At 41.2% G+C, this 26,871-nt stretch overlaps 1 protein-coding gene across 1 annotated transcript in view; it reads left to right on the top strand.

The window, feature by feature from the left end:
* Positions 1–26,871, top strand: part of LOC127610097 (inositol polyphosphate-5-phosphatase A-like) — a 161,145-nt gene that overhangs the window by 54,646 nt on the left and 79,628 nt on the right. The window contains exons 5-6 of the mRNA XM_052079831.1: positions 17,957–18,020; positions 20,150–20,253. Of these exons, the coding sequence (XP_051935791.1) occupies positions 17,957–18,020; positions 20,150–20,253 (168 nt within the window). The remainder of the gene's footprint in view (positions 1–17,956; positions 18,021–20,149; positions 20,254–26,871) is intronic.

The raw sequence follows: 26,871 nt of genomic DNA, 5'->3' as shown, positions 1-26,871 counted from the left end.
AAGCAAAGTGAGGGGGTGGACACAAATAATCGAATCACACAATTACTGCTGAGCTTCATTCTATACTTAAGTGCATTTTTATTGTGTAACATTTCTTTTTTTCCCCTCCAAAGATCCCCGCCCCTATTAATCCCCCCCCCCCCCCCCCCCCCCCAACGATTTCCTCTGCAAGCATTCTCTCCCTGCCACTTCTCATCTAATATGGCCATAATTGGGTTTGCCTGTACAAATCAGATTTCAGCAATTGGGTTACCCTCCTCTGAAATTGGAGAGGTCTCTGGGCCGGCATGGGTGGAGAGTTAATCTGCTTTTGTTAAACCCTTCTTTTTGTGACTACAACGGCAAAAATGTGCTGTTCTAGTTAAAGCATTTTACCTGTCACTGTGGACATGGACCACCCCCATCACAAATCCCCCCCGACAAACACACACACACACACACACACACACACACACACACACACGCGCAACCACTCACGCATCAAAATTTCTCCTCTGCCTCTCCTTGTGCAAATAATGACATTTGAATCGAGCATTAACAGGCTTAATTACTTTAAAATTGTCATTTTAATTTACACTGATATAGTATTGATCACACAAGTAGAGATTAAGGCCCTCAGTGGAGCGGTTGATGTGGAATTAAACAGAGCTTGGTCCTCCTGGGGCCCGCCTGGCCTGTCCTGCAGCAGCCAGAAGAGGAATGACATCCTCCCCCTAATGAACTGGCAGCATGCGCAGACATGAATTTCAGGCCCTGTTGGAGAAGGAGGGAAATAATGGGGTTTGGGGAGCTATGGCGGGTTATTCATTCACTGCCATGCACCAATTCTCCTGTGATTCATCCGCGGGCGACCGGACCCCCCACTGCCTGTTTGCCAGCCACATTCAGCCAACCTGACCTTTTTCCTGCTTTTGCTGTGTATTCCTTTCGATGGACGGATGAATGGATAGGTGGATGGATGGATGGATCGACGGTTGCTCAGTTGGCCCAAGGGGAGCACCTTTGCCAGTGCTTGGTGTCATGTACAGAACAAGGAGGTTGGGAGAGGGTGGCAATGAATGTGCTGGTCCGTGATTCTTCCTCTCATCCTCGCTCATTGGCCTGTCTGAAGACGACACCCCTTCTTGGGGAATTGATCTCCTCACTCTAGCTGAGTGTCACGCACAACCTGTTATAATCAGTGTAGGGCTGGTGGGAAAATCATTACATTAAATCCAAGCAATTTCTTTTGAGTTTGGTGAAGGCCTGTGGCTTGTCTGGTGGCAAAGCGTTGTGGGGCAATTATTATAGTTTAAACAACACCTTGACACCTGTCTCAGATGAACGCACTCAAACAATCACACGTTAAACATGGGTTTTCTTTTTTTTTTAATTCCCCTTGCCGAAGTAATTTGCTAAGGAATAAAGCTGAGGCTTTGCACACACGTGGGATAAATGTCTCATCTGTGCCAGAGCTATTCAAAATGGTTAGTACCCTTCTGTTAAAGAAACAAAAACCCTCAGTGGTCACTGATATGAACTGCCAAAAAGAGTTGGATACAAAATCAACTCAACTACTGAAAAAAACAGACATCTCTTTGTGTGGTGAAAGAAAATTATATTTAAAAAATGTATCGGATGGATAAAAATCATGGTGTCCTTAATTTAATATTTTGTGACACAAACTTTTGACCCAGTCACTGCAATGTCATCTGGTATTTTGGATCAGTCCTTGTGAGGAAATTGCTCCAGATGTCTCAAGTGACTGGCGCTGTTTTTTAAAATCTTTATTTTGTTCTCCAAACTGCATGTTTTAGCTTTTTCCACGGGATATGACTGGCAGTTGCTTCTGGAGCAAATGTGCTGCCCGATTTCAGAAAGCTCGGTGTCAGACGCAGGGCATGGGTACTCCAACAAGATAATGACCCTGAGACAGTTGGAATTGATTCTCCAAGGTATGCACCAATATACCTGTTGACAGATAGACAAGTGTAATTGAGAGGAACAGAAACGTCTTGATTGCATTAATTGCTCCACAGTGTTGGGCAAAATATTACATCAAGGGTACCATTGTTTTTTGAACAAACATCCATCAATCCATCCATTTTCCAATCCGCTTTATCCTCACAAGGGTCGCAGGTGGTGCTGAAGGCTATCCCAGCCGTCTTCTGGCAGTAGGTGGGGGACACCCTGAACCGGTTGCCAGCGAATCGCAGGGCACAGGGGACAATTTGGAGTATTCAATCAGCCTGCCATGCATGTTTTTGGGATGTGGGAGTAAACCGGAGAACCCGGAGAAAACTCACATAGGCACGGGGAGAACACGCAAACTCCACACAGATGCAAAGATCAAACCCGCGACCTCTGCAGTATGAGGTCGACGCGCTAACAACTGGACCACCGGGCCGCCCAGAACGAACATTATTACATTTATTAAATTAACATGGACTTAATTGTCTCTGTTTACCCTGTGATTGGATGGCAACCCGTTCATGGTGTCGTCACCCATTGCCCGAAGACAGCTAGGATAGGCTCCATCACCCCCGACGATCCATAGGAGGATAAAGCAGATCGGAAAAGGGATGGATAGATGGATGAACTGAAATTAATGGGAATAACCCCTTCTTGCAATAACAGCAAGAAGCCTGCGATACACTGACTTCACCAGACTGTTGCATTCTTCATTTGAAAGCCTTTACTGCAGCTTCTTTCAGTTCATGCTTGTTTCTGTTTTGTTTTTTTTCCCTTTAAGTCTTCTTAAGGAGGTCAAATGCAGGCTCTATTGCATTATGGTCAGGTGATTAACTTGGCCAATCCTTCCACTTTTCCCCCTTGAAGAGGTCCTTTGTTGTGTACCCAAAATCGTTCCGTAATTGTGTTGACCTTTTGTGCATCATCGCAATCTTCTTTCCATTGGCGGTAATGCACCCAAAATATTTTCAATTGCCAAAGGACAGAAGAAGAAAAACATCAGTACAACAAAGTACATTAACCCAACGTTTCGTTTTACAATTTCCAATTCAGGTCTTGTTGAATCCATGTCAGAGTAGTGGTTTGTCAAAGGTCACCATCTGCACGGCCAAATGAAAAAGCAGTGTAGAACAGTAGATTTCATCATGAATCGAGCAAGAGAGAACATTTACTGTACCCATGTAAAATATTTTCTACATGAGACATAGGTTACAAAAACAACTTGTCATTTTATTATTTAGTCCCTGTTCAGTTGTCGAGGGCCCCACAATATTAAGTCTCAACCTGGCCCATTTTTCAATCCCCTTTGTTGGTGTGTCATAATGGCCATTCATTGGATGCGTCCAACCTTCATTCATAAATGAAAAGACAGATTTGCTGTTGTGTTGCTTAATCTATCCAATTTTGTTGTTCTTTTATAAAATAATTAGCTGTGAGGGGCGGGGCGGCTTTATAACCTGTTGACCCAGAAAATAAGTATTACACACCATGAAACCTTAGCTGTGCTACAACTCAAGTGGACATGCATGCCCTTGAGCTAGTTAACTAAAAGGGTTTTTCAAAACAAACCAAATATCCCAGAGCAGATTGAAAAGTGGAATGGATCGTTCATGAGCTCTTCATTTGCTCGCATTATCTCTACCTCGCTGTTGCAAGGTGGAAGCTATCTCGATGACGACGCTCAACAAAATAACAATCTCTTTTCTCTTCAGGCTCACCATGACGGATGTGAAGTTGTCTCCAATACACATAATGGACTTGGCAAGGTCCAGGCAGGCTAAGCATAGGCCGTCTACTCGACTCCACCATCCAATCACCTTATTCTAATGCTATTGCATTGTTTAGTTAACCGGCCTTCCATTTATTTACATTAACCCAAAACCACACCGCTATCCCACAGATGCACTTAATAGAATTAGTCGGTATTGTGCACCACATTTCAAACACTTAGGCCATTTTAAAGAGTCACTCAGCCTACTCTCACCTGATGATACCTCGCTTGCTGTCAAAGTAATAACAGCATATGATGCAGCCTCTTTCTATCAGATAGAATTAACCGTTATAACTCTGGCTCCCACTGACACTTTGTTTATACAGGCCGCTCCAAAAGTATTGGAAACACGAGGCCATCTCCTTCATTTGTGATGCGGGGTGAAAATAACTGGGTTTTTGACATCAAGATTAGTGGTACGAGATCTGCAGTTTCATTTTCATTTCCAAGTATTTACATCTGGATCTGAAGCAGTACTTCTGAGATCTTTTCTTGAGATCGATTTTTGCTCACTTAACGTTTTGTCACAAATAATGCTGTCTTCATCGTGAACTAGATTCTGTTGATCTGGTGGGTCAAAATTATCTTCTGACGTCAGCTCCAAATGTTTTCAGTGTACAGTGAAAAAGGAATTGATCTCACATTTTTGTTTATTTATATGTTATTTTTGGAGGGGAGTATGTATTTAAAAGTTATGTTTATGTTACGTGCATATTCATAGCTCACAAAGCACATTTTTGCTCAATTACCACCGGTTTTACTCTGTTCCCTTACCATGTTGGAAACATTCACTCTTAATGGAAACGGGCTGTCATTTATAAAATCATAATTTCTTAATCTAATTTTAGGTAATGTTGCAAACCAGCAACCAAACAGACAAACAACAATATGAACAAACTTCCCCTTGACTTACTGCATTCTTCAAATCTCAACAATGTAATACCATCGTATTAAACAAATAAGTATCATATGCTTGATGTAGCAATTTCAATACCCTCAAAATTGCCTCATGGCCAGCTTTTTTAATAATATTAAACATGGTGTGTTTGGGTTTATTTGGAGTGACTTGTGTCTGAGGTCAGAGGAAATGAGCAATTCCTTTGTCCCCTCGCTGCTACCCGCTGTTAAACTATGACCGATAAAAAAACAACCATAAACTCTCAGCCTGTGGGTGTGCCTTTCTTGGTGTATTAACAAGAAGCTTCTACTTTGTCCTATTCCTTGGCCAATTGATTTTTGTTTGTAAAATTAATGTAGTCACTGTGAGGTTCTGGAGGTCAAATTTGACGGGTTTGAGCAGATGAGGGGCGGTGCTGGGCAAACAAGCAAGTCGGGGACCTCCAGAGTCTGCCTGATGAAACTTACTGTGGACGTGTTTTAGGGCGGAGCCTGCAATAGCTCATGATGAATTGTCACAATGTTGTTTCATACACAAAACACATCTCCATATAATTGACTAGTGGAGTGCATTGGCCCATTTATTGAATGTACTCAGTCACAACAATGTTGGTCGGGACTGTTGCCATTGTTTTATGATGTATATTTATCTCATTTTGTTGGTACCGAGTTGAGCCACAGAAAGAGTGACCGTTGAAGCAACTGCATTTTTAGCAATTTTGCATTTTCATATTCACCAATTGATGACAATATGCCGTAAGCACCGAACCTCCCAAAAGAAAGCATCGCTTATATGCTTTCATAAAACAAAAGCACCAAGCACCATGAATTTGTTGATCTTGAAGTTTCTCGCGGTTGCTCGATTCACATTGTCCATCAGTGTTCTTGCTGCATCTGAAACTAACAATAACAAATACTTCCTGGACTACTACACATGTGTAAACCAGTGGGGTGGTTGCTGTTGCCATTTCCGAACGAAGCAGTAGAGTTTGCTGTTAGTTTAAACTTCATTGTAGTGAATCTCATCACGAGGCAATAGCAGAAAAAAGGATTTCGTATAATGCAACAGGGGTTTTTTTTGTATGGGGGGGGCAGGAGAGCGGGAATGGTGTTAATGCATGAAGATTTTTTCATACTCGGGGGTATTTTTGCCCATGTAGGTTTCGTTGTAGAGGAGTTTCACTGTATTGTCGAATTTAGCTACTATACTGTAGCTTTTTGTCTCTACAGGGCGTGATACCTGCATTAATGGTCATATCATTGGCTGCGAATTCGCCTTTTTATTCAGACCCTCAAAGTCTTCAAGGGGGGTGTAACCTCTGCTCTCTTTCCATTTCTTTCCCCATATATAACAAGTACGCATTGATGTATGTGCTGTTGGGGTCCACCGTGTGACCTAATGATATTCGGTGCAATACAGTACCACCTGCTCAGCTGTTACTTGCATATTTTTCCTTCAAATCCTCTTTTCTTCATGCAATGCTTTGGTTATATTTACAGGATAGGTTTTTCTGCCACTCTTTCCCCTGGCACAGGTCTCCGGCTCACGCGCATCTCAAAGCTCTTAAGTCTTAAGAGGGATCATGTAAAAGGCCGGATACTGTGATTGTACGGATAAAAAGAAACATCTGCGAAAGGAAAAGTCTTCTGTTGTTCGCTTTTTGAAATTTATTATTATAATGATACAATAAGAGGCTGAGACTAATGACATAATTTCTTGATATCTAAGAAGCCGAGGGTGCATTTACATTTGCTTTTTATGTGGCGTCCATGTGCTCTTAGTGGCAACGCACTCGAGTATAACTAAGCTAGCATGGAGAATATCCAACCGTTTAGATCAAGCCTCTGGGAATTTTACATAACACATCATTGGCACACATTGGTTTTTACATAAAGACAAAGAAGGCCACAAAGAACCACTGGACGGGCTTCTTAGCCTCAGACGAGCTGCTGCCCGTGTTTTGCAGAGTCCTCTAAAGCTTCACGCTCCTGTGGTCACTGTTGTGCTCAAAGAACGCCTCTGCTCATACCCAGACAGAGCACAGACAGAAAGCTGCTTATTTTTTTTTTCATACAAGAATAATAATATTTTACCGGCTTTTTTTGGAGCCTAAATCTTCAGCGCAGCTCAACGTCTCAGCCCGAGGAGATAAACTTACTTCGGCTGTCCGTGTGTTGATGAAGCTGCTATATTTTATTGACGGTTCACGCTCACCATCCAAACTAAATTACATTCATTTCGAAAGAGCTCTACAAAAGCAATTGAAAGATTCTTAATGCTCAAGACCTTTCCGACAGATTGATTTCATCGGTGACAATGGAGCACGACTAAGATACCGCAAACGAATATTGTCCACTCTATTTCTTTCAGAGTCGGTGTGTGTAATATATCACGCATATCACGTATATCAGTATATCACGCGTATGCCAAAGGGGGTATTTTGTCATTCTAAAGCCTCTTGACAGAGCCATCTTGAGACAGAAGCTGACTGATGACGTTTTCCAGCTGACACCACATGACATTTGGCCCAGTTGTCTTTGCTCAATACAAATTTTATGACATTTTGTGTTCTGTTGTCACCTTTAGTCTTGCTGTTGTACGTGTGTCTGTGTACATTTAAACACACACACACACACACTCGCACGCGCGCACACACACAAGGCAAGCAAGAAACTTTTGCACAGAGTAATGCTAAACTTTCAGCATTCTTTATTTGAACCACAGCAGCCTCTTAAGATCTGTGCGCTTCCATTCCTTTCAGTCTGCATGATCCTAATTCGATCAATTATTTCACAAATGAGGCCACGTGAATAGGCGCAATATCAAATCAGTTAAAAATATAGATTGATGAACAGCCCATGACAGCATTAGCAGCCTCTTCAGGTCGCAGACAGAAAAAGAAATCAATGAACTTGAGGGCCTGTCATTTGCACAGGCCTATTTCCTTAATGGGAATGTGTTTCAGATGGGAATTCCAAGTTGAAATATTCTTTTTGATTATTGGACATCCATAGCCAAATGTGATTTACATTAATGAGGATAAGTGTATTAAAGGTATTTTTATCTCCCGGCAAACGAAACAATTGAATAATGGCCATGGCAAGCAAGCAGTGGTCTGAGATTATATAGAGGATGTAATGTCACTTTAATTATCTCAATTGTTAGGACTTTTGAGTTGGATCTTATTAGTAAAATATTCATCTTCTTCATGTCCTCTTTTAATATGATGACATTTTTAAGACCGGGCACCATTGTTTCTGCTTACCACCTCCGGCAAGTATGTTACGATGCCACCCATATAAGTTGTTTTGCAACCCGTGTGAACAGCTACACATCGTTATGAAAGAGCAGGTGTTTAAATCTAACATTTTTACATTGAAATAAATTACATATTTTTATACAGTGCAGAAAGTCTTTAGAAATAAACCGTTTGAAAATGAGATTCTAGATTTGTGTTTTTTACTTTGACTTAAAGTATAACCGAAAAAAGATGTGTGTAATACAGGCTAACAGTAAATCTTCCCTCTCAGTTGTGCATGTGTGCAATCACGTATTGCTTCAACCCTCTCAGCACACAACAAATGTATACAGCACATTAAAACGTAAATAAATACAAATAAAAATCTAACCTGAGCTCCTTTTGGCATTTTTGCATTTTCATATTTACTTCCGACAAAGAAATTAAAAAGTTGATATGTCACATGAAATGATGGAACGTGAAGAAGAAAAAAAGGACATAAAATGGTGAAAGTGTCAGAGCATTTCATATTGAAATGTGTATCGTGTTGTCTAATCATTAGCCTTCAGAAATACGCAAAACGCGAATGGCACAACAGCAAACTGGCCTCAGAAACAGAAGTTTCAAAAAAATATTGCAAAAGGTTTTTTCGGCCCTCATTTGGTGGTTTTTGAGATGAGTCAACATTTTTCGCATATTTTATTGATTCGTTGCATATGACAAGGCCTCCAGCAGCCTTGCCCGAATGGGGGGCGCAGCAAACACGGTTCCGCGGCCGCAGGGAATTGACATCATCCGGGCAGTGAAGGGCAGGGGTGCGACGGAGACCAACGCCCCTGGGCCTCCCGACCTCACCGTTGTCCCAGGCTTTTTGAGACCAAACCGGAGCTGGGTGCGGCGCAGCGCCGGCGGGGGAAGTGCGCCCAGCTGGGGACTGCTGTGCCCCAGGTCTGGGATCACCCTCCTCGTTTGTTGTGGTTGTATCCCGTGTGTGAATGTGTGGGCCCCACCCCTATTAACTGCTCAACGGTTTCACACCCTGTTGTGAGTCTCGCAAAAAGATTTCATTCAATTTTTTTTAAAACTTGCCTACATCGTGTAACTTATTGTGGACTGGTGTGATTCACGTTTGATCACCCTGTGCATGTCTGATGTTGCTCACCATGGTCCAAGGAACACTCAGGGACTTTGTGTCAAGACTACTAGCACTGCAGTCACACAATTTCTAAACAGGTGGATTCAATATGTCCCTATTGTCAAGCTCCACAGACCTTGACAATAGGGAACTCCACTGTTCAACAGGGTCCTAACCCCCAGAGGGGAACTCTCATTAACTGTGTAGCAGCACCATTTTAAGAAATAGGCAGTTGAAATGCACGTAATGTGAGTTTCTGAGCAAAGATTACTGCTTACTTCCAATTCGGGCACCAAACTGAGATCATGAATTTAAGATTATTCTTCCAGTACACTTAAAGAAGTGCATGTCTTATCACAAAATTCAACTGATACATCATCTGATCGATATGACGTGAAGAATTATACTTCTGCCGTGCTTTATACGATGGCAAATACAAACTATGCTGTCACGAAATAGAAAACGGGGTGCTATAGTGCATTTCAAAAATTTGAACAAAGTTATCAAACTCTTCTTTCTTGATTAGCCCCGACCATAATGTGGTCTTGGGAGAGAAAAGCCCATTTTAAAGTCCAACGTATTCATGTTTTTATATTTATTTATTTTTTGTGTATGTGTGTGTGCGTTTGATTTAGTTGGACGTCAGTGCTGTGACGGTTTTATTGCTTTAGACCTCTGCCGGGCAGGTTAGTGGAGGGAGCGCACGACTGATGAGCATGGCAGGAAATTGGCAGATGGAAGCATCCATTTCACCGCTAATTAGGGTGTCCAGAAGCCCGCCGACTGACAGGGTTCAACTGGGCAATGTAGTGCCTGCCAGCTCCCATCCCGTGCGCTTTATAAAATGCTCTTTAATTCCCCGGCACAATATCATTAACTTTGTAAGTGGATGAACACAATGGACAAGCAATTTAATTAACTTCTACCATTGAATGTTGGAGGGGAGACTAAATGAAATTAATGCACAATATTTCCCAGCGAGGCAGCCAACCTTGGGAGTGGGTCTGGATTGTTGGCAGGTCAGGCACTGCCATGGGTTTGTCCTATTAGGCCTTGTTTAGCTCCATCCATAATATTTTCCTCAAACGTAAATAAAATCAGTGGTTTTCAGATCAATCATGACCGCGTGTCGCTCTGCATTCGGAGAGATTTCACAATGATGAAGTGAAAGCCTGGAAACACGCCGCCAAAAGCTTTCATGGTCTCCAAATGTAAACTACAGATATTATATCAGACCTTTACGGCAATGGGCGATTGCTTGAAATGTAATCAATAAATGGATAGATTGAATTTGGCAAATTTCATCAATGCTGCAATCTTCTTTTCTATGTAGGTATATTACACTGTTGTAAACATCGCAATTTGCATTTTCTATAAATTGTGTGGAATGGAGGCAAATTTGGACATTTAAAGTCATATGCAGTTTATATTTTTTCCAGCTTTCAATTTGGGCTGGACGATGATGGAAATCATATTAATCATGCAATTATTTTGATTAAGGTTGAAATCAAGCTGAATAAAATGATTATTCACTCACAACTTTAATTTATTCAACTATTAAAACTCAGAAACGCCAAAAAACCATGAGAGCCTCATGCCCGTTGAACACTTGATTCTTCGTCTCTCTTCTTTTTGTCAAGTTCAAAAGGATCTCGTGAATATCATGTGAAAGCCTCTCATTCGCAAGCATTTGCATTTTGCTTTATCCATACCTTTGATGGATCTTGCATCTTTGCACAAGTTCAAGAAGAGATGAGGGGCATCCATTATCTATTTCTTTCATCACATGTATTCCGTCTTTATTTTCACAATCTTGGGAAATGGGTGTTAGTATGACAAAAAAAAGTCCTTGTATCCTTGAATTTTGAGAAAAGTCAAATTCCTTGATTCTTTGACAACTCAACTTTAAATACAAACTTGAAAGGAGAGCGAGAAAAAAAAAATTAAAGTATAATAAGAATATACTAAAATAATAACAAGAAATAAGAACTAACACAGATAATGGGTGGAAATACTCATTATTCCGTGCACACCTTGGCCCCTTAGGGACGTGTATGCATGGGGTGCAATGAGATCAGAAGAAAGTCGCAAATAGTTTTTCACAGATTGCAGATATTTTGTGCCTTTGAGCATTGTCTTGTACCTGTGTTTATGTGTGAATATTTGTTGGTTCTGGCAGAAACTGGAACAATTTTACCCTTTTTTTTAACATGTCAGCAGTGTTTAGAAACTAAAATGTGGGAATTATTGCATTGTTCCAATTGAAAAAATTGAAAACACTTTATTTGGTGCGATCAACCAGACACAAAGCTTCATTTAAAAATGGAACCCAAATATGGCTAGTAGACTAGAGTGGACCCCCATTTTTCACAGGGGATAAGAACCAGGCCGGACCATGACTTGCAAAAATCAGTGTATAATTAGCGTACATCAAGGTAACTGTATTGGAAAAGGAAAAGCACAAAAACGTTGTTTTGACAGCAAATATTTTTGAACAAACAATGGTATACCGCTGATAACCAGTTTTCACATAAAACAAGGGCCCCCCTCCGATCCCGCCACACAGACACAAAATTATAACAACTGATTATTTTTGAATAACAAAAAAAGTCTGCATATTTGGGAATCTGGGGTGCTGAACCATGACTACATGGGAATCTACTGTACAACTAAAAACATTTTTTTCGCATAACATCTTCTTTCGTACATTAAAAAAACAAAAATGATACAAAGCAAGACCATCAAGTAAAGAATGGCCAAAATTAACCAGTCAAAAAATAGGTTCCGTCAAACAGATTGCAGACTCGAATCTGGACGTTTCAATCGTTAGGTACCAGGTCTGTTCAATCGCAGGTAAAATGAATGTCATTATCACTTTGAAATTAAGTTAAGAGGCCATTTTCTTTCTGAACAGTTTAATACATTTCACTTGATGTCCCATACGTGTGTTGTGTAACAAACAGCCCCACAGTTGAGAAAGGGCTTATTCAGGACCTGACACATGGTTCCAATACTTGGGCCTCCTTCTAATCACAGGAAGTGATAGAAGTAGTTTTAAAGAGAGTTTTGTGTGTGTGTGTGTGTGTGTATCCAGTCAGGCTTTCCAGGCAGCCAATGAATAATAGACATTGTGGCTCAATACTGTGAATACTCAATCAATGGCTCCGTGAGAGGGCCTTGGCAAACACATATGGCAGATTGGGGGTGGGCAGTGTACTCTGCAGCAGTAGAAAATAGTAAGACCGCTCCATCTCGATCAGTGAGCTGAAAACGCACACCGTTTCTATTGATGCCGCTTACTTGTGTGGCATTGATGGCAAAACAAGCTGTTTGTGCAGTATTGGACGTTTTGTGGAGAGAGGCTTTGGTGAAGGTGTTCATTTAGCCCAAGATGTTGCATATTAATTGGCACAATACTGGAGGAAAAGGGCTAGAAAGCAAAAAGGAAGATAGAATATTGCATTCAGTTGTTACTAGTAAAACAATTGAGGTGTACCATTTGCCCTTCAACTGACTTTTTACTGATTTGACGTTGTCCACAGACACATGCAGGTAGTATGTCTTCCATTTTCTTTAAAGCTCACAGGGCGCCTTGTGTATGGTCATTACGGTAATATGCCGACCCCAAGATGGCTCCTTGCTGGAGACATGCTTACCAATGTTACTGTTGGTTCAGTGAAATGTGTTGCTGCTTTTGTGATTTCCTCGTCTGTGAATACAGTACACAACAAGGGAAAACATAACAAAACACTTCTGAGACAGTCCAATCTCCTACATTTTACGGACATCTGTTGCTTCTGTTGGAACTACGCTCAAGGAAATGCCAAAATAAATTCTGTAGGGGGCTATATAATTTATTTTGTGATTTCCTCACTTGATTTTTCTGTTTTGATTCGTTATTTTCAATTTTCGTGGTTTCATTGAAGTAATCGTGAATTTAGGTTTTTCGGAGGCAGTCATGAACGCCTCTCGAGTCGAATGGATGGAGCATAGCTCCATCTAGTGGATGCGTTGTAAATTGCGCCTTATAATCCAGTGCGTCCAACATAAAAAAAAAAAAAAAAATTACAAAAAAAATTACAAAATAGGCCATCCATTACAGGTGCGCCTCATAATCCAGTGCGCCTTTTAGTGCGGAAAATACGGTATTCAAAATGGTATTTTCCTGACTGGTAACATTTTTGTTTTTGCCAATGGGGATTTGGATCGGACTGTGGTTCTTCCACATCTCAACCACAATCAACCAGTAATTTGATGTCACTGCGTCTTTTAGCACAGAAGTGTCCCCTCATCTCAGACAATTCTGTCTTACGCACTGAATCAAGTATATATGCCAAGAAGGAATGGCACATTTAGATAGCAGCAAAACAGGCCCCTCTCCATTTATGTGCTGGACAGAACCTTGAGCCTGTCTGCAGTTTTTCCTATTAAAAACCTCACTGGACGGTGAGCACACAAACCCATTATGCCCCACGTTGTTAGTGGCTGTGGGACAGCAGAATATCACTCGGAGAAGCTGTACAGTGACACTCTGATGACACCGGAGTGCGTATGTGGCAGCTCTCTTGGGACTGGTAGCTTTCCCCTCGCACATATTGGAGGTGAGACCTTGAAGAAAAATTATTACTTTTATGTTTGCTTTATGGCCCATTTTTCACGTTAAATGCAGAAAATCTATTCAGAGGTCACAGAAATCTTGCTTCTCTCCATTGGCCATAACTAATTCCTGCAGCCCTCGGTATCGATAAAGCATTCATGGGAGCAAAGTATGCAGGCTATGTACTGCAGCACTCAAGTCTCTATTTTCTACTAGCCAGTCTATTGGGACTTGTTCAGCTCTTATCTGCCCGGGTATTAGAAATGTCAACTGCACACTTGCATGAACACACACACACACACACACACATGCACAAAGGAGAGCGGAGCCAATGTTCCCTTATCTCCGAGTGGCATTGGCAATACAAGTCGTGATAAGAGATAGGATTGGCAGAACAAGCCATAAAATCCAAGCTTTTATGGTGCAGTTATTGTCTTTTTGTCTCCAATTAAGGTGATTACTCATTTTCCCTTAGCTCCCCCTCATCATGCACCTAATAGACTGCATTTTCCTAATGCAGGATTAAGTAGCCGCTGTGGCAGTGGGGTTTATAAATATGTAAAATATGCTTTTAATTATTTCATGGAAATGTGGCAGCTAATCAATAAAGTGAGACGTGACAAACATACCTTTGACACAGGCCTTTGTAAAGCTCTTGGTAAATGATCAGCATGGCCTGTCAGCGCAGCCAAGCCCTAATGAATATTTGGTGCTTGTCATGTTAGGAGACAAATGGATTAATTGTAGCCTGCTAATATAATAGCTTCTTCATGAAGAGCCATGCAGTGAGGCAGATGAGAGGGAGCCTAGCAGCCACTTGGTGTTGGAACCTTGATGTAAATAGGATCGTTGCGGGTTAAGTAGTGTACAGAAAGCTACTCAAGGGTAGCTTTCAGCTCAAAGGTAGCATTCATTTGTTTCCATCCAATTGTCTTAAGAATGGCCCGTTAAAGGAGAAGCAGAGGAATATCATTTCTAATGTCATTTAATTGATGCTTTGATGAGACTGTCCTTTTGCTCTTTAAGGCAGTCTTTTTGGGAGGATCTATCTATCGATCGATCAATCGATCGATCTATCTATTGTGGTTGTAATAATACATCTGTTAAATTGATGTGTCTCGCCGCAATACCATTTTTTTGTTAGTTTTTTTAACATTTTGCAGTCAGCAGAGCTGAATTGGTTTTAAAATAAAATACACTCAAAGAGCATTCTTTTGTGTTTATTTGGAGTTACTTTTAGTTAGGTTATTGACGGCATCAATACGGAATGGAAATCGGCTTTGTCATTACGAATTGTATTACTACAAAAATGTGAGACACAGTAATCCCTCGTTTTTCGCTGTTAATTGTTACCAGACCTCGCCCACGCATTTCCCCCGCCGTCAAGAAAAGTGAAAAACTGCGAAGTATGATTTGCCCCAATAAGGGATTTCCGTTTTTATAAGTGGCTGTAATGTTTGCATACAGTTAAATGTGAATCACGGCTGTTCCATAGTATGTTAGCACCCTCTCTTGGTGAAGGACATAGACTACAGACCAGTTACATTTGTGTACATGTGGGGGCTGGATGGAAGAGTCGCTGTCCACGATGTTGTTGTCTGTCTGATCACTGATGCTGTTGCAAGCAAGAAACATCACAGGTACCACCATGTTTAAAACATGAAAAGAGTATTTATAGTTTACATATTTGAGACAGCGCGTCCCGGTGGTCCAGTGGTTAGCACGTCAACCTCACAGTGCAGAGATCATGGGCTTGATCCCGTCTCCGGCCTTCCTGTGTGGAGTTTGCTTGTTCTCCCTGGGCCTGCGTGGGTTTTCTCCGGGTACTCCACTTTCCTCCCACATTCCAAAAACATGCATGGCAGGCTGATTGAACAGTCTAAATTGTTCCTAGGTATGAGTGTGAGCGTGGACGGTTGTTTGTCTCTGTGTGCCCTGCGATTGGCTGGCAACCGCTCTAGGGCGTCCCCCGCCTAGTGCCCGAAGACGGCTGGGATAAGCTCCAGCACCCCCCGCGGATCGGAAAATGGATGGATGGATATTTGAGAAAGAAATGACAACAGTAGACATATTTACTTACATTTTTTAATGATAACATTTTATACAATAATCAACATTCATGAACATTGCCTTCTGAGCTAGGCGAAGAGGCTTGTGTTGGTGGCATAGAAGGTAGCTCATACTTAACTCTGAGGCTTTTGGTTCACTCGAGACTCTTCTGCTGGAGCCGCTGACGGTGTCGATGAGGTTTTTAAATCGAGGAAAAACATGGCGATGAGTAGCACTATGAAGTTCATTTTGCCTTCTTATTTTTCATCAGACAATGGTCTTTTTTTCATGAAGAAAAAAAAACTTGGCTGTCTCATCAGCCTTCACCTGAGCTGTCAGTGTCATGGCTGCCTTGTGATGTGTCTAAAAAACAGCTCACCAGGTCAGGAAACCTTCAAAATAATGCTACCCGGACAAGGCTCCAACTCCCTGCCGCCGCTGTTAAAGCAATGAACGATGTTGTCATTGGTCAATGTCGCGCTAATCACGTGCCTTGTTTGCATGGTCTTGTACAAAGTCTCTGAGTCACGCAACTCTTTGTTCGGTATGTAGGGAAAACTCTCTCACTCATCAACATGAAACAACGCGTCTTGACACAATATGGTATTGGCTGTATTTTTTATTTATTTACATTGTAATGAATTTGAGGGGGGGGGTGACACACTAAAGCCGCAAAACTTTGAGCGTGAAATGGCGAAGGATCACTGTTGAACCGTTATGTCGAAATGTATTGTATTGATCAATGAACATATAATTACACCAAACAAAAACAAATATATATGTATATACAGTGTATATATGTGTGTGTGTGTGTGTGTGTGTGTATATTGCATGCCTTTTTTTTCTTTTGTCTTTTTTTTTTTTTACAATGTTATGAATTGAACAGTGAATTTGAATCACAAATATTCTATCAACGTGCTGCATATACTATTTTTAAGCTCAGAACGACGCAAAAACAAATCTACCTCTTTCAATTAACCCCACAATATTAAAACTGTGGGCGGCCCAGTGGTCCAGTGGTTAGCGCGTTGACCTCACAGTGCAGAAGTACCGGGTTCAATTTCAGCTCTGGCCTCCCTGTGTGGAGTTTGCATGTTCTCCCCGGGCCTGCGTGGGTTTTCTCCGGGTGCTCCGGTTTCCTCCCACATTCCGAAAACATGCATAGCAGGCTGGATGAACACTCCAAATTGTCCCTCGGTGTTTACGCTTTGTAGAACGAGGAAAGACGAGACAAAGACAAGTGCGCACAGTAGAGGTGGAATTTCTTGGAAACCAGGAACAACTGGGATGCCGTGACCTTGAGTATTGCCTTTGCCCAACGCTATTCTCTCTTATTCTCAAGCCCCCTCCTCTATCTGTCCCCCTTTTTTCTCTGTCCTCCATCAGAGCGAGGAAGTAGGGGAGCGCACAGGAGGTACAGGTCACCAGCCGCTCCCCTCATCAATTAAATGCGCGACTGTGTTTTTTTCCGATGGCTGAACTTATATGTCAAGGAGATGAGCAAGACCTCATGTTTGTGCTTTTGACAAATCAGCAAATGTTTAATCTCAAGATGTGCCAGCACTCATAAATAATGCAGGCTGGGCCCAGACTGTCTCCCATCCTGTCAGATAGAGGCGTTTTCTTCAGGCCTCGGCTGGAAAATACAGGAAGACTAAACTCATGCCCTGTCTCCTTTATCTGATCGAGTCCTCAAATCTTCACTTCATCACTTACCATTCATTTCCCGTTTCCCTTGCCATCCCCTACCTTGACTTCACTTCATGTCTATCCTTTGCTCTCTGGTTTTCACCATTAACTTCTTTGCAATACCCAATAGTATTCTAATTTGTACTCTTCTTTCTTGAAAAAGTTACTCACCAGCCTTTGCCAAAGAAGAGAAAAGAGACTCGGAATTATCCGAGCTCGAGGTTTGCCATCTCAAAGACATAGCGGATTGAGCCTGAGCTTTGCCTTCAGTTGCATTAAATGTAAATCGGGCCAACAGAAAGCAGTGTAGTGGACTGTGAACCGCATCAAATCCCCATCTGGGCGACTCACTTTTTCCTGGGAAAGTTTTCCGATTGTCCGCAGAGAAAATTTCAATTTTAAGCCTATTGAAGTGGATCTCCACCCATTCAAAGGTTCCGCTGAATTTGTCCTTTAGTTTGCTGAAATTGATGAGTCGCCGCATTGGAAGAAGTACGTAGGGTGCATACACAGACCACACTGTTTACGGTACTTTGGATACTGTATATTACCAATTCAACATCATTTCGTATGTTACCAATTCAATGAGCAGCTTCCTTTGCTTCATCGTCTGTCTGTTGTTCTTTCAGGCGCTGGGGAGTTTCTACTTCATTCATGAGTCTTTGAAAAACATCCAGCAGTTTGATTTCAAAGGTGAGCCACACGTATACATCACAGCAACAGACTCAAAATGGAATCCACCTACGGTGGCCCCTCATCCCTCCGCTGCATATCACATGCAACCATTTGCTGGCTCTTCCCGCTTCAATCAAAATCAATGAGCTAAGATTGTCTTTGAGGATAATGTAAAAAGAGCGGTACCGAGTGGTAATGCTTATTAATATTAGGATTTAATTCATAAGATTTCGGGCCTACGGTAATGGTGTTCCGCAGGTTATTGGACAGTTACGGCTGTCTCATCAGCCTGCGGTGTCAGAGGGCCCCGGAGTCCTGTGGCCACGCTAATTAAAGGAGGGATATAGATGTGGTGGCGCCTTGCTTCCTATTAGACCCAAGTCAGCGTTAGCACCAGTTACCCCAGTGAAGGACAGGGCGATGGCAGAGGCGGTTTCCTTCAGAAAAGAAGACCACTACACTGTGCATACAGTATTCCCTCGTTTATCGCGGTTAATGGGCACCAAAATCACCCACGATAAACGAAAATCTGCGAAGTGGCGACCAATTAACATATGCAGGTTATTTTATTTTTATTTATTTATTTATTTATTTTTAAGTCTGCAAATAGTCCGTGTGAAGCTGCAAAACAACAGAAGGTCACATAGAGCAACATATACAGTCCTGTAGTCCATGTACAGGTATATGATTTATTTATTTATTTTTAATGAATATGTTTGAAAAAATCCGCTATGTACCGAATCCGTGATAAATGAACCGCGAAATAGCGAGGGATGACTGTACTTCCAAATGATGATTTACCAAAAACCTGACGTTGAGAATGGGGTTAACTTTTCATCTAAACAGTTACTTACAATACTTAAATATAAGCTGCACAAATGTCTCTACGATGGTATGAGTAAAACTTTTTTCAAATCCTCAAAGATATGGTGCATGTAAATTATTTTAATTATGAGATTGCTACCGACGTACCACGAATAATGGCACTGCTAGCGAAGCAAGCGGCCCATATAACTATGCTGTGTATTCTACTTTCTCTTTTGTTATCAAATTAATAGCTGCCTTCAGGGGTGGCGCTACACTTTTATCTTTTGGATTTTCTTACCCCTAACTTCTACATTTTTTGACTACTCCTGTACTAACCGATCCAACATCAATCTTTTCGGCTCATTCGTATTACGATCATTTATCAAAAATTTCAAATTAAAATCCCAAAATTTGGGGGTTTTAACCTCTAATTTTGAATTATTTTTGACCGATTCCAATCGTTCCAACTTTCAACTATTCAGATCATTTGCACAAAAAAAAGAAAAATTAAATGAAAGCTAAATATTAACATTTTTGGGGGGAGGGGTGGGGGTAGGAGGGTCTAAGTTCCACATTTTTTGACCAAACTATTCCATCTGAAAACTGTTCATCTTATCCCTACCACAATTTATTTCAAATTTTCAACACAAAAATCCCCAAATTAAGATTGTTTTTAAAGGTTTTCATTCCTTATTTCTTCATTTTTTGCAATATTAAAGAGTTGAGCTTATGCCTCCTGCATTTATTTTTCAAAATTTCACCCAAAAATATATATATTTAGTTAGTTTTAGTCCCCTGCAATTTCTTTGTCTTTTTGACCGATTCAAACCGTTCCAACTTTAAAATATTCTGCTTTTTTCCCGATTTCCCGATTTTTTTTTTCACCTTTTCCCCGTTTAAGATGTATACCACATTTTGATTGTATAGATCAATTTACTACTTTTAAATTATGCATACTAGGAAAGGAAAAACAAAACATTTTGAATAAAGTTTAAATTAAAACAAATGTAATTTGTAATTGGTGCACTAAAATTGAACATTTCCGGAATAAAATTTTAATTGCTTTCTCTGTTGATTGCATGTATTCGTCTATGTCTTATTCACTGCATCAATAACAAAGGTGCTTGAGAAAAATCAAGGTTGTTATAGCACAAGGCTTGATGTCATATTGGAATCAACTGGTCTTGAATCTGTTCATTCAAGTTCTGCTTTCACACCAGCAGATGGTGCAGTTGTCTATACAAGGCGGTTGCTCATTGTGCGCTCTAAATCCTTGTTGAGAGAATTCATTGGGGTCTTGAAAAAAATGAACCGATTTTTTTTTTCATTTCTTCAATCAGCAAAGAAATATAGGAAGGTGGTTGGGAAGGAAACCTGCTCCGAGACCCTAGAAAGCACACCCTGCCTGGAAAAAGAGAAGTTTCCACAGGACTACTTTCCTGAGGTGAGTGGTTAGGTCAGAGTGATGTGTCCACTGCCTGTGTTTCGGGACATTTACTTTCTGTAAAAGTACGACATTAATATTCCATTAATCACATATTTCACCATGAAACAACAATAAAGAATTATATAGAGTAGCTTGGAGTCTTTGAAACAGAGCCTGCTTGTTGATTCCTGAGGACCAATTCTGTACTTACTCTGATGTGTTCGGTTGTCCTGTATGGTGCTGTGCGCCGTCATAGGCAAGCTGAGCATTGAGCAGAGCTGTGCTGATGTAGTCATGAAGAGCACGACTGCCCGCGTTGTCATCCCCGCACTCCCCACTCATCTGTCAACCATGCTCCAATGGCCGCCTCTGCACATATATGCAAAACAGATGGAATCATCCCTCTCCCGACTCTTCCCCCTATCTCCATGCCTTTCACAAACTGTAGCGATACCGCCATACAAACCCATCCAAGTTCCGCGGACCAACATAAATCCGCACCCTGGCAGTGCCACATCTCCGATATACACGTAGACGCCACATCTGGATATGATCTGAATAAAGCGAATCGCCTCGAGTAAGTTGCACATCTATTTCACCATTATGTCAACGCATGATTCTGCCTTTCGAAGGACAAACATAAAAAAAAAAAAAACACAAAACACGATGACACAGTCCATCTTGAGCGCGAGGAGGCGAGTGATGTCGCACGAACGGAGAGGTAGAGGTGGATGGTGGTTAAGAAAAGTTTTCCCCTTGTGATTTATGCTCCTTTCCCGCCTGGGATATGAATCTGGGATGATGCTCCGGAGAGCGGCACTCCAGATAATGTTAGCCCATTTAAAAAGAGCAGATTTGTGTAGTCTATCAGGGTCGCTGAGTATTTTTTTTATTATTCCCCCCCCCACCCCCCTCCCTGTGTCCCTCCTCCTCCTCCGGCTCTCCATAGTGAGAAATTGGTTGTTATCATAGATCACAGATACTGCTCAAACCTCTTATGAAAGATGAATTAATTTCACTAATGCTTTAATGCAAAGCTCTCATGAGGGAGGCAGACTGGTGATAACCCCTGCCTCGTCCCTGCTTCCGCCACGTGTGATTTATGCCCTCTTTTAGTAGATGAAACTGCCTACATTTGCCATCCATCCGAGGCTTTGAGGAATCCTATTACATGGAGATCTCTGGACGGAACAACGTGCCACACACAGTCCCAAACCAGTTGCGTCGAGTCTCAGCTTGTTCAGGTCACACGGTCTCAGCCTTGTCATGATATTGGAGGGATAGATTTGGGGGGAAAGAGATTCGACCAGACAGACCAAGAGGGCAGCCGCTGTATCTTTAACATGCTCATAACTGATGTTCACTTCAAATGAACTATTTTATTCGGTTAGATTAGATATTTTATAAACTAGTTTTTATTTGTCATAAGAACTCCGCTGCAGGAGGTTGTAGAGTGATGCGAAGACAGATGAGTCGGCTGGTGGAAGACGGATGTTTGTTTCTCCGCATCTGTCTTACCTTTTATAGGGCCCCATCAATAAAGTGTCATTGGGCTGGCTGGTGATGACATCATGCTGTGATAGTAGTCAGTATGTGCGTCTTTGTGCAGGCACATATGGAAAAAAAAAACAATTGCAATTTATTCTGTGAAACTTGTCAACTTTTGAACTGAAGAATGTATGACCAGTTCCAATGATGCTGGGATCAAGGTTATTATAAACAATTAAATTTTAAAAATGGTATTATCAACATAAAATGAAAAGGAAAATGTTTCACCTGAACCCAACTAGAACAATAGTAAAAATGTGCATTTTGGTTTTTGTCAATTCATATCGTACATGAGGTTTTAGCTTTCATTCCATATTGCAGTAGTTTGGGTGGGACCACTCCTAAATTACTCTCAACAACTCTGCATTACACAGAACTTCTTCTCCCTCCATGTTCTGTCCTGTCTTGTCCTAACCTACATTGTCCTGGCCTTCCCACTCGGGTTGTAGCACTCTTTCCCCGCATAGAAATCAACTGCAAAATGAAATTGTAGTATGAATGTATATATGGACAGTGTGTGTTCACTCTCTTATGGCTGGCCATCCATCCATTTTCCATACGGGGCTCATCCTGTTATATGAGCCTTGTTATGTGCCTTTCTGGTGAAAGGCAGACACAGCCGCGGTCTGGTCGGTGACAATCACAAGGCCGTATGACGACAGACAACCATGTAGCTTCATATTCATACCTTCACTGAGCATGAACTGAACCCATGCTGCCTCCATCCAAGTGAGTCCAGCGTACCACACCAACCACAGTGACCCCACTATTGCATGCGAATGACTCAATAATTTGAGTAGGTTCCACAGTATTCTCTGTGCTACAACATGGTTCATGATGGGGAGAGGGGGGGGGGCATAGTTGAATTTGGTCTGTTGTCATTCGTCTACGTTTAATTGTAAGTTAATAGTCTCTAAATGAATTACATTTGCAATTTATACTCATGACCATTTATTTTAATTTGTTGATGTGTAATGTGAGATTAATTAACATATTCATCAAGAAGTAAGTTTGTAAATATCTTTTGAAAGGTTGCCATAATGGATTTACTGTCTTGATGGCTTACTTTGTTCTGACAATATTTTCGCCCCCTACTGAGCATTCATCTATGTATGCGGCTGCTGCAGTAATACATGCCTCCGCAAACCATTGCATCATACTGATTTGTCATTGCCCAATATAAATAAAGTATACGACCAAAACATTAATGTGCCCTTGCTATTGATTGTTTTACACGGGAGCAGGAAAAATAAATAAATAAATAAAAAGAAAAGGATGAAAATAGCAGAGAGGCAGTAGATCAACGACCATAAGAGTTTATATTTGTTGTTCACGCCATAAGTCTCCCCATAAAAGCATTGAATTGATTCCATACATCCTGCCACTCCCCTGTATAATATGCTGTGACACGGGGATGATATCTCTAAAGTTAACTTTGTCCATGTGGTTCTCTGCTAACTCACTGTCCATGTTACATGTCGTTTGATGCAATGTTGGAAGTGTGTGCGTGCGTGCGTGTGTGTGTGCGTGCGTGGTCATCTAATTTTTGAAAAATTAATTAATACTAATTAATACATTCAGAAATGCCAGTATTATTTTTTTGTGCTGATTCCGAATCGGGTTTCTCTTTTTTTTTTGGGGGGGGGCAGATTCCGAATCTGCACATATTTTTTCAGGCTTATCTAAAAATTTTCTAACCATAATAATATAGTAATCCATCCATCCATCAATTTTAATATTCATTCATTCATTTTCCGATTCGCTTTATCCTCACAAGGGTTGCGGGGGTGCTGGAGCCTATCCCAGGCGTCTTCGGGCAGTCGGCGGGGGAGACCCTGAACCGGTTGCCAGTCAATCGCAGGGCACATGGAAACAAACAACCATCCACGTTCACACTCGCATCTAGGGACAATTTTGAGTGTTCAATTATCCTGCTATGCATGTTTTTGAAATGTGGGAGGAAACCGGAGTACCCGGAGAAAACCCACGCAGGCCCGGGGAGAACATGCAAACTCCCCACAGGGAGGCCGGAGCTGGAATTGAACCTGAATATTTATGAATTAAGGGTTAGGTTCAGCAACAGCTGATCCCCCCCCCCCCCAAACGTGAACACCAAAAATGAAGAAATCGCAAAATCCTGATGTGCTAAAAATTTTTTTTAAAGGAAGACATTTTTTGAATTGGCGTCAAAATATATTTAGGGACACATAAAGCCATCTCTGATTAAAATTCGCCATGGTTCAGTGTTTTTGGCAATATTGTGGGATTGCTCATGGTACACATGTATTTTCCCACATTTTGGTCAAAACCACGTTTTCAAACCATATGCACTTCTATCTCTGTCCATCCAATGTTTATATACATATCCTTCCAAAATACTATTATTGCTTCAGCAATATTCTGGCTATGCTCACAATAATAAAACTATCCATTTCTAAAGTATGTTGACTAATTTGACAGTATTTGTTCATATCTTTTATTTATGCCATTTGAAATTAGATACTGTAGACTAGAAAGTATTCCTGTACTTGAGTCCAAAAATTCAAATCAAGTCAGAAACACAAGAACACATTTGGCGGGTGATCTGATGTCAGAGGCGAGGAGCGCGGCCAGGGCGCGATCTGCTACAATCAGAGCAAAGCGGCGACCGGTGTCATGGGTCCGTCACTTGCGGTATTTCAGCAACAGAGATGACGTCATGTTGGGTGCGACGGTTATCGCTTGGAGCCAAATGCTGTATTGAATAAGTAAAACAGCAAGTTTAGTGCTGTTTTTAATATGTCAGCTCCTACATACCGTTTCCTTCCTTCATTAGACGGCACCTTGCTATTGACCGTCATTTTGTAAATAAATTACTTGGTGTGCATTTGAATCACAGGTGCGTACTGTTGGACTATAAGGAGCACTGGGCATTTCAAAGACTGTTAAGATTGCTTTTAGCACTAACCGTTCAGCTGACGACCGGCTATCTCCGATGCACTGTACGTCTCTTGCCTCTTCTCAAAAAGTAGAGTGGTTAACAAAATGAGACGAGTCAGGGACCTCTGCAAGACGGCTTTATGATACCCTCTTACATACCTGTGGGAATCTTAAACTCGTGCTCAATGTTTGGAGATGGAACTGATTATTTTAATTCAAATTTTGATTTACATTTGATCAAGAGAACAGGTTGGATCCACTTTAGCGGTTCCACTGTATTTGTTGTGTATTCTTCGCTACTCACCATCTCTGTCATCCACTGACAAAGATAACTCACGTTGCTATTACTTTATTCTAACATGAATGCATATGTTCCTCACCACATCCTGAGGAGACCTTTATTTATATCAAACAGGATGGTCTAATAAAAGGTGAAATGATACTTCAGCAAGAAGGATCATTTGCACTCTTTTTGTGTTATTTTTAGGTTTCTAATTTGGGCAGTTGCATCAATCCATCCCAAGATAGGATTTGTTTCTTTTTTTTTTCCATAGCGTGTGTATGAATGTGTGACTGTGTTGTAGTCAGCCTGTATATGTATTGCATGACACCCCTGGATGTGACCCGCAATGTAGCCACCGTTCATCACTGTCATGGGCAGAGACGCCATCACTGACCTGTGGTGGGTCAGCCAATGTCACCTCCAGCCTTGCGACCTTTTACCATTGCCCTTTGACTCTCACCCTCATCCCCGCCCAGTGACTCTTCACTGCCACTAAATCTGATTTATGATATGATTACATGTCACTTATCCTTTTCATCCAAATACGTCTACTGTTTTGAGCAAGTCACACGATGGTGTCAACGTGAATCTTTTTTTGGGAGATGCGTTTTTGTATGTGGAGTTTCGATGAGGCTGGTTGTTATCTGTGTCATCATCTCTGCTACAATACCAGCGACCAAATCTTGCTGATGTCTTCGTGTCAAGCAACATAGAGAGACAGTCCTTCCTCTGTCCGATTGATATCATGAGATAAGCATTTTAACTGCATTTCTGCAAAAACAAGAAATTGACGATGTTGTTTAAAAAAAAAAAATTGAATGTGGGTGTGGATGTATGTGAGTGTTGCTTGTCTGCGTGTGTGTGTGTCTGTGCGTGTGCATGTGTGTGTGTTTATAAGCAAGCGATGAAGCAGAGGGCCGATCAGTCATACGTAGAGCAAATGGGGCAATCTGGGGCCAGGTGTCAGGGAAGTGATTGATTTTAATGTTGTGATTGCAGTTAATGGCTCTTTAAATTAAATCGAGATTAAACGTCTCTGGCTGCAGTCAGTGCTTGTATGGGCGCTGAGCACGACCACCCCCAGCATCACTTTTCATCTTGTCCCTCGTCATCCTAGCCACTCACTTTCTTTCCTCAACTTTATCTGAACAGGTCGCAGGGGAAAGCATGAATAGCGCGGTAGATTTTACAAAGCAATTTGGTCCAAATGGATATTGGTGTTCATAGCCAATTAATGTTTGTTTTTATATATGTATGTCATATTCCGTCAGTTATTATTATAGTCTGTTAAAGGATATTGGTTTTTTTTTTTCAAGCTCAAGGTCAATAATTCACGTGCATCCAATTCCATTTGCTGGTTTTAACGTCACAATATTTGGACAGCAACTCATAATTGGGCCCATACATCCTCTTAAATCAGTATGGATTAATTCAAGTATGCTAATGTGATTCAATTTGATACAGTTAATCTTGTTCTAATGCAGATTGAAGGATGTGAGGCGCTATCAAATACCTCTTAGCCCTTTAATGTGAAGCTGAGGGGTTTTTTTTCTTGGTTTGTTTTTTCTGGGTTTGTTTTTTTCTTTTTTTTCTTTTTTAAATTAAATTAGTCAATTTGTAATTATGTGACCTGGCGCATAATTAGTTTATTCATCACTACAATTAACTCCCCATTAGGAGTATCAGAGAGAGTTGCACAGTAAACGGGAGGCTGAGGGCAAAGAGACTTATTTATCCATTTAAGAACTAGAACACAGCATCAATTTGTCCCTCATTTAATAACCAGCTTCATGGTGAATCATGTGGTGTTGGAGAAAGATCTTTAGACTTGTGATTGGATAATTAACTCAAGACTGGTGGGATCTGATCAAACAGCTGTTGTGTAC

Source organism: Hippocampus zosterae, chromosome 11 (assembly GCF_025434085.1).
Source record: "Hippocampus zosterae strain Florida chromosome 11, ASM2543408v3, whole genome shotgun sequence".
NCBI lineage: Eukaryota > Metazoa > Chordata > Actinopteri > Syngnathiformes > Syngnathidae > Hippocampus > Hippocampus zosterae.
Note: the sequence above shows the minus strand (reverse complement) of the source record. Positions and strands in the feature narration are given on the sequence as shown.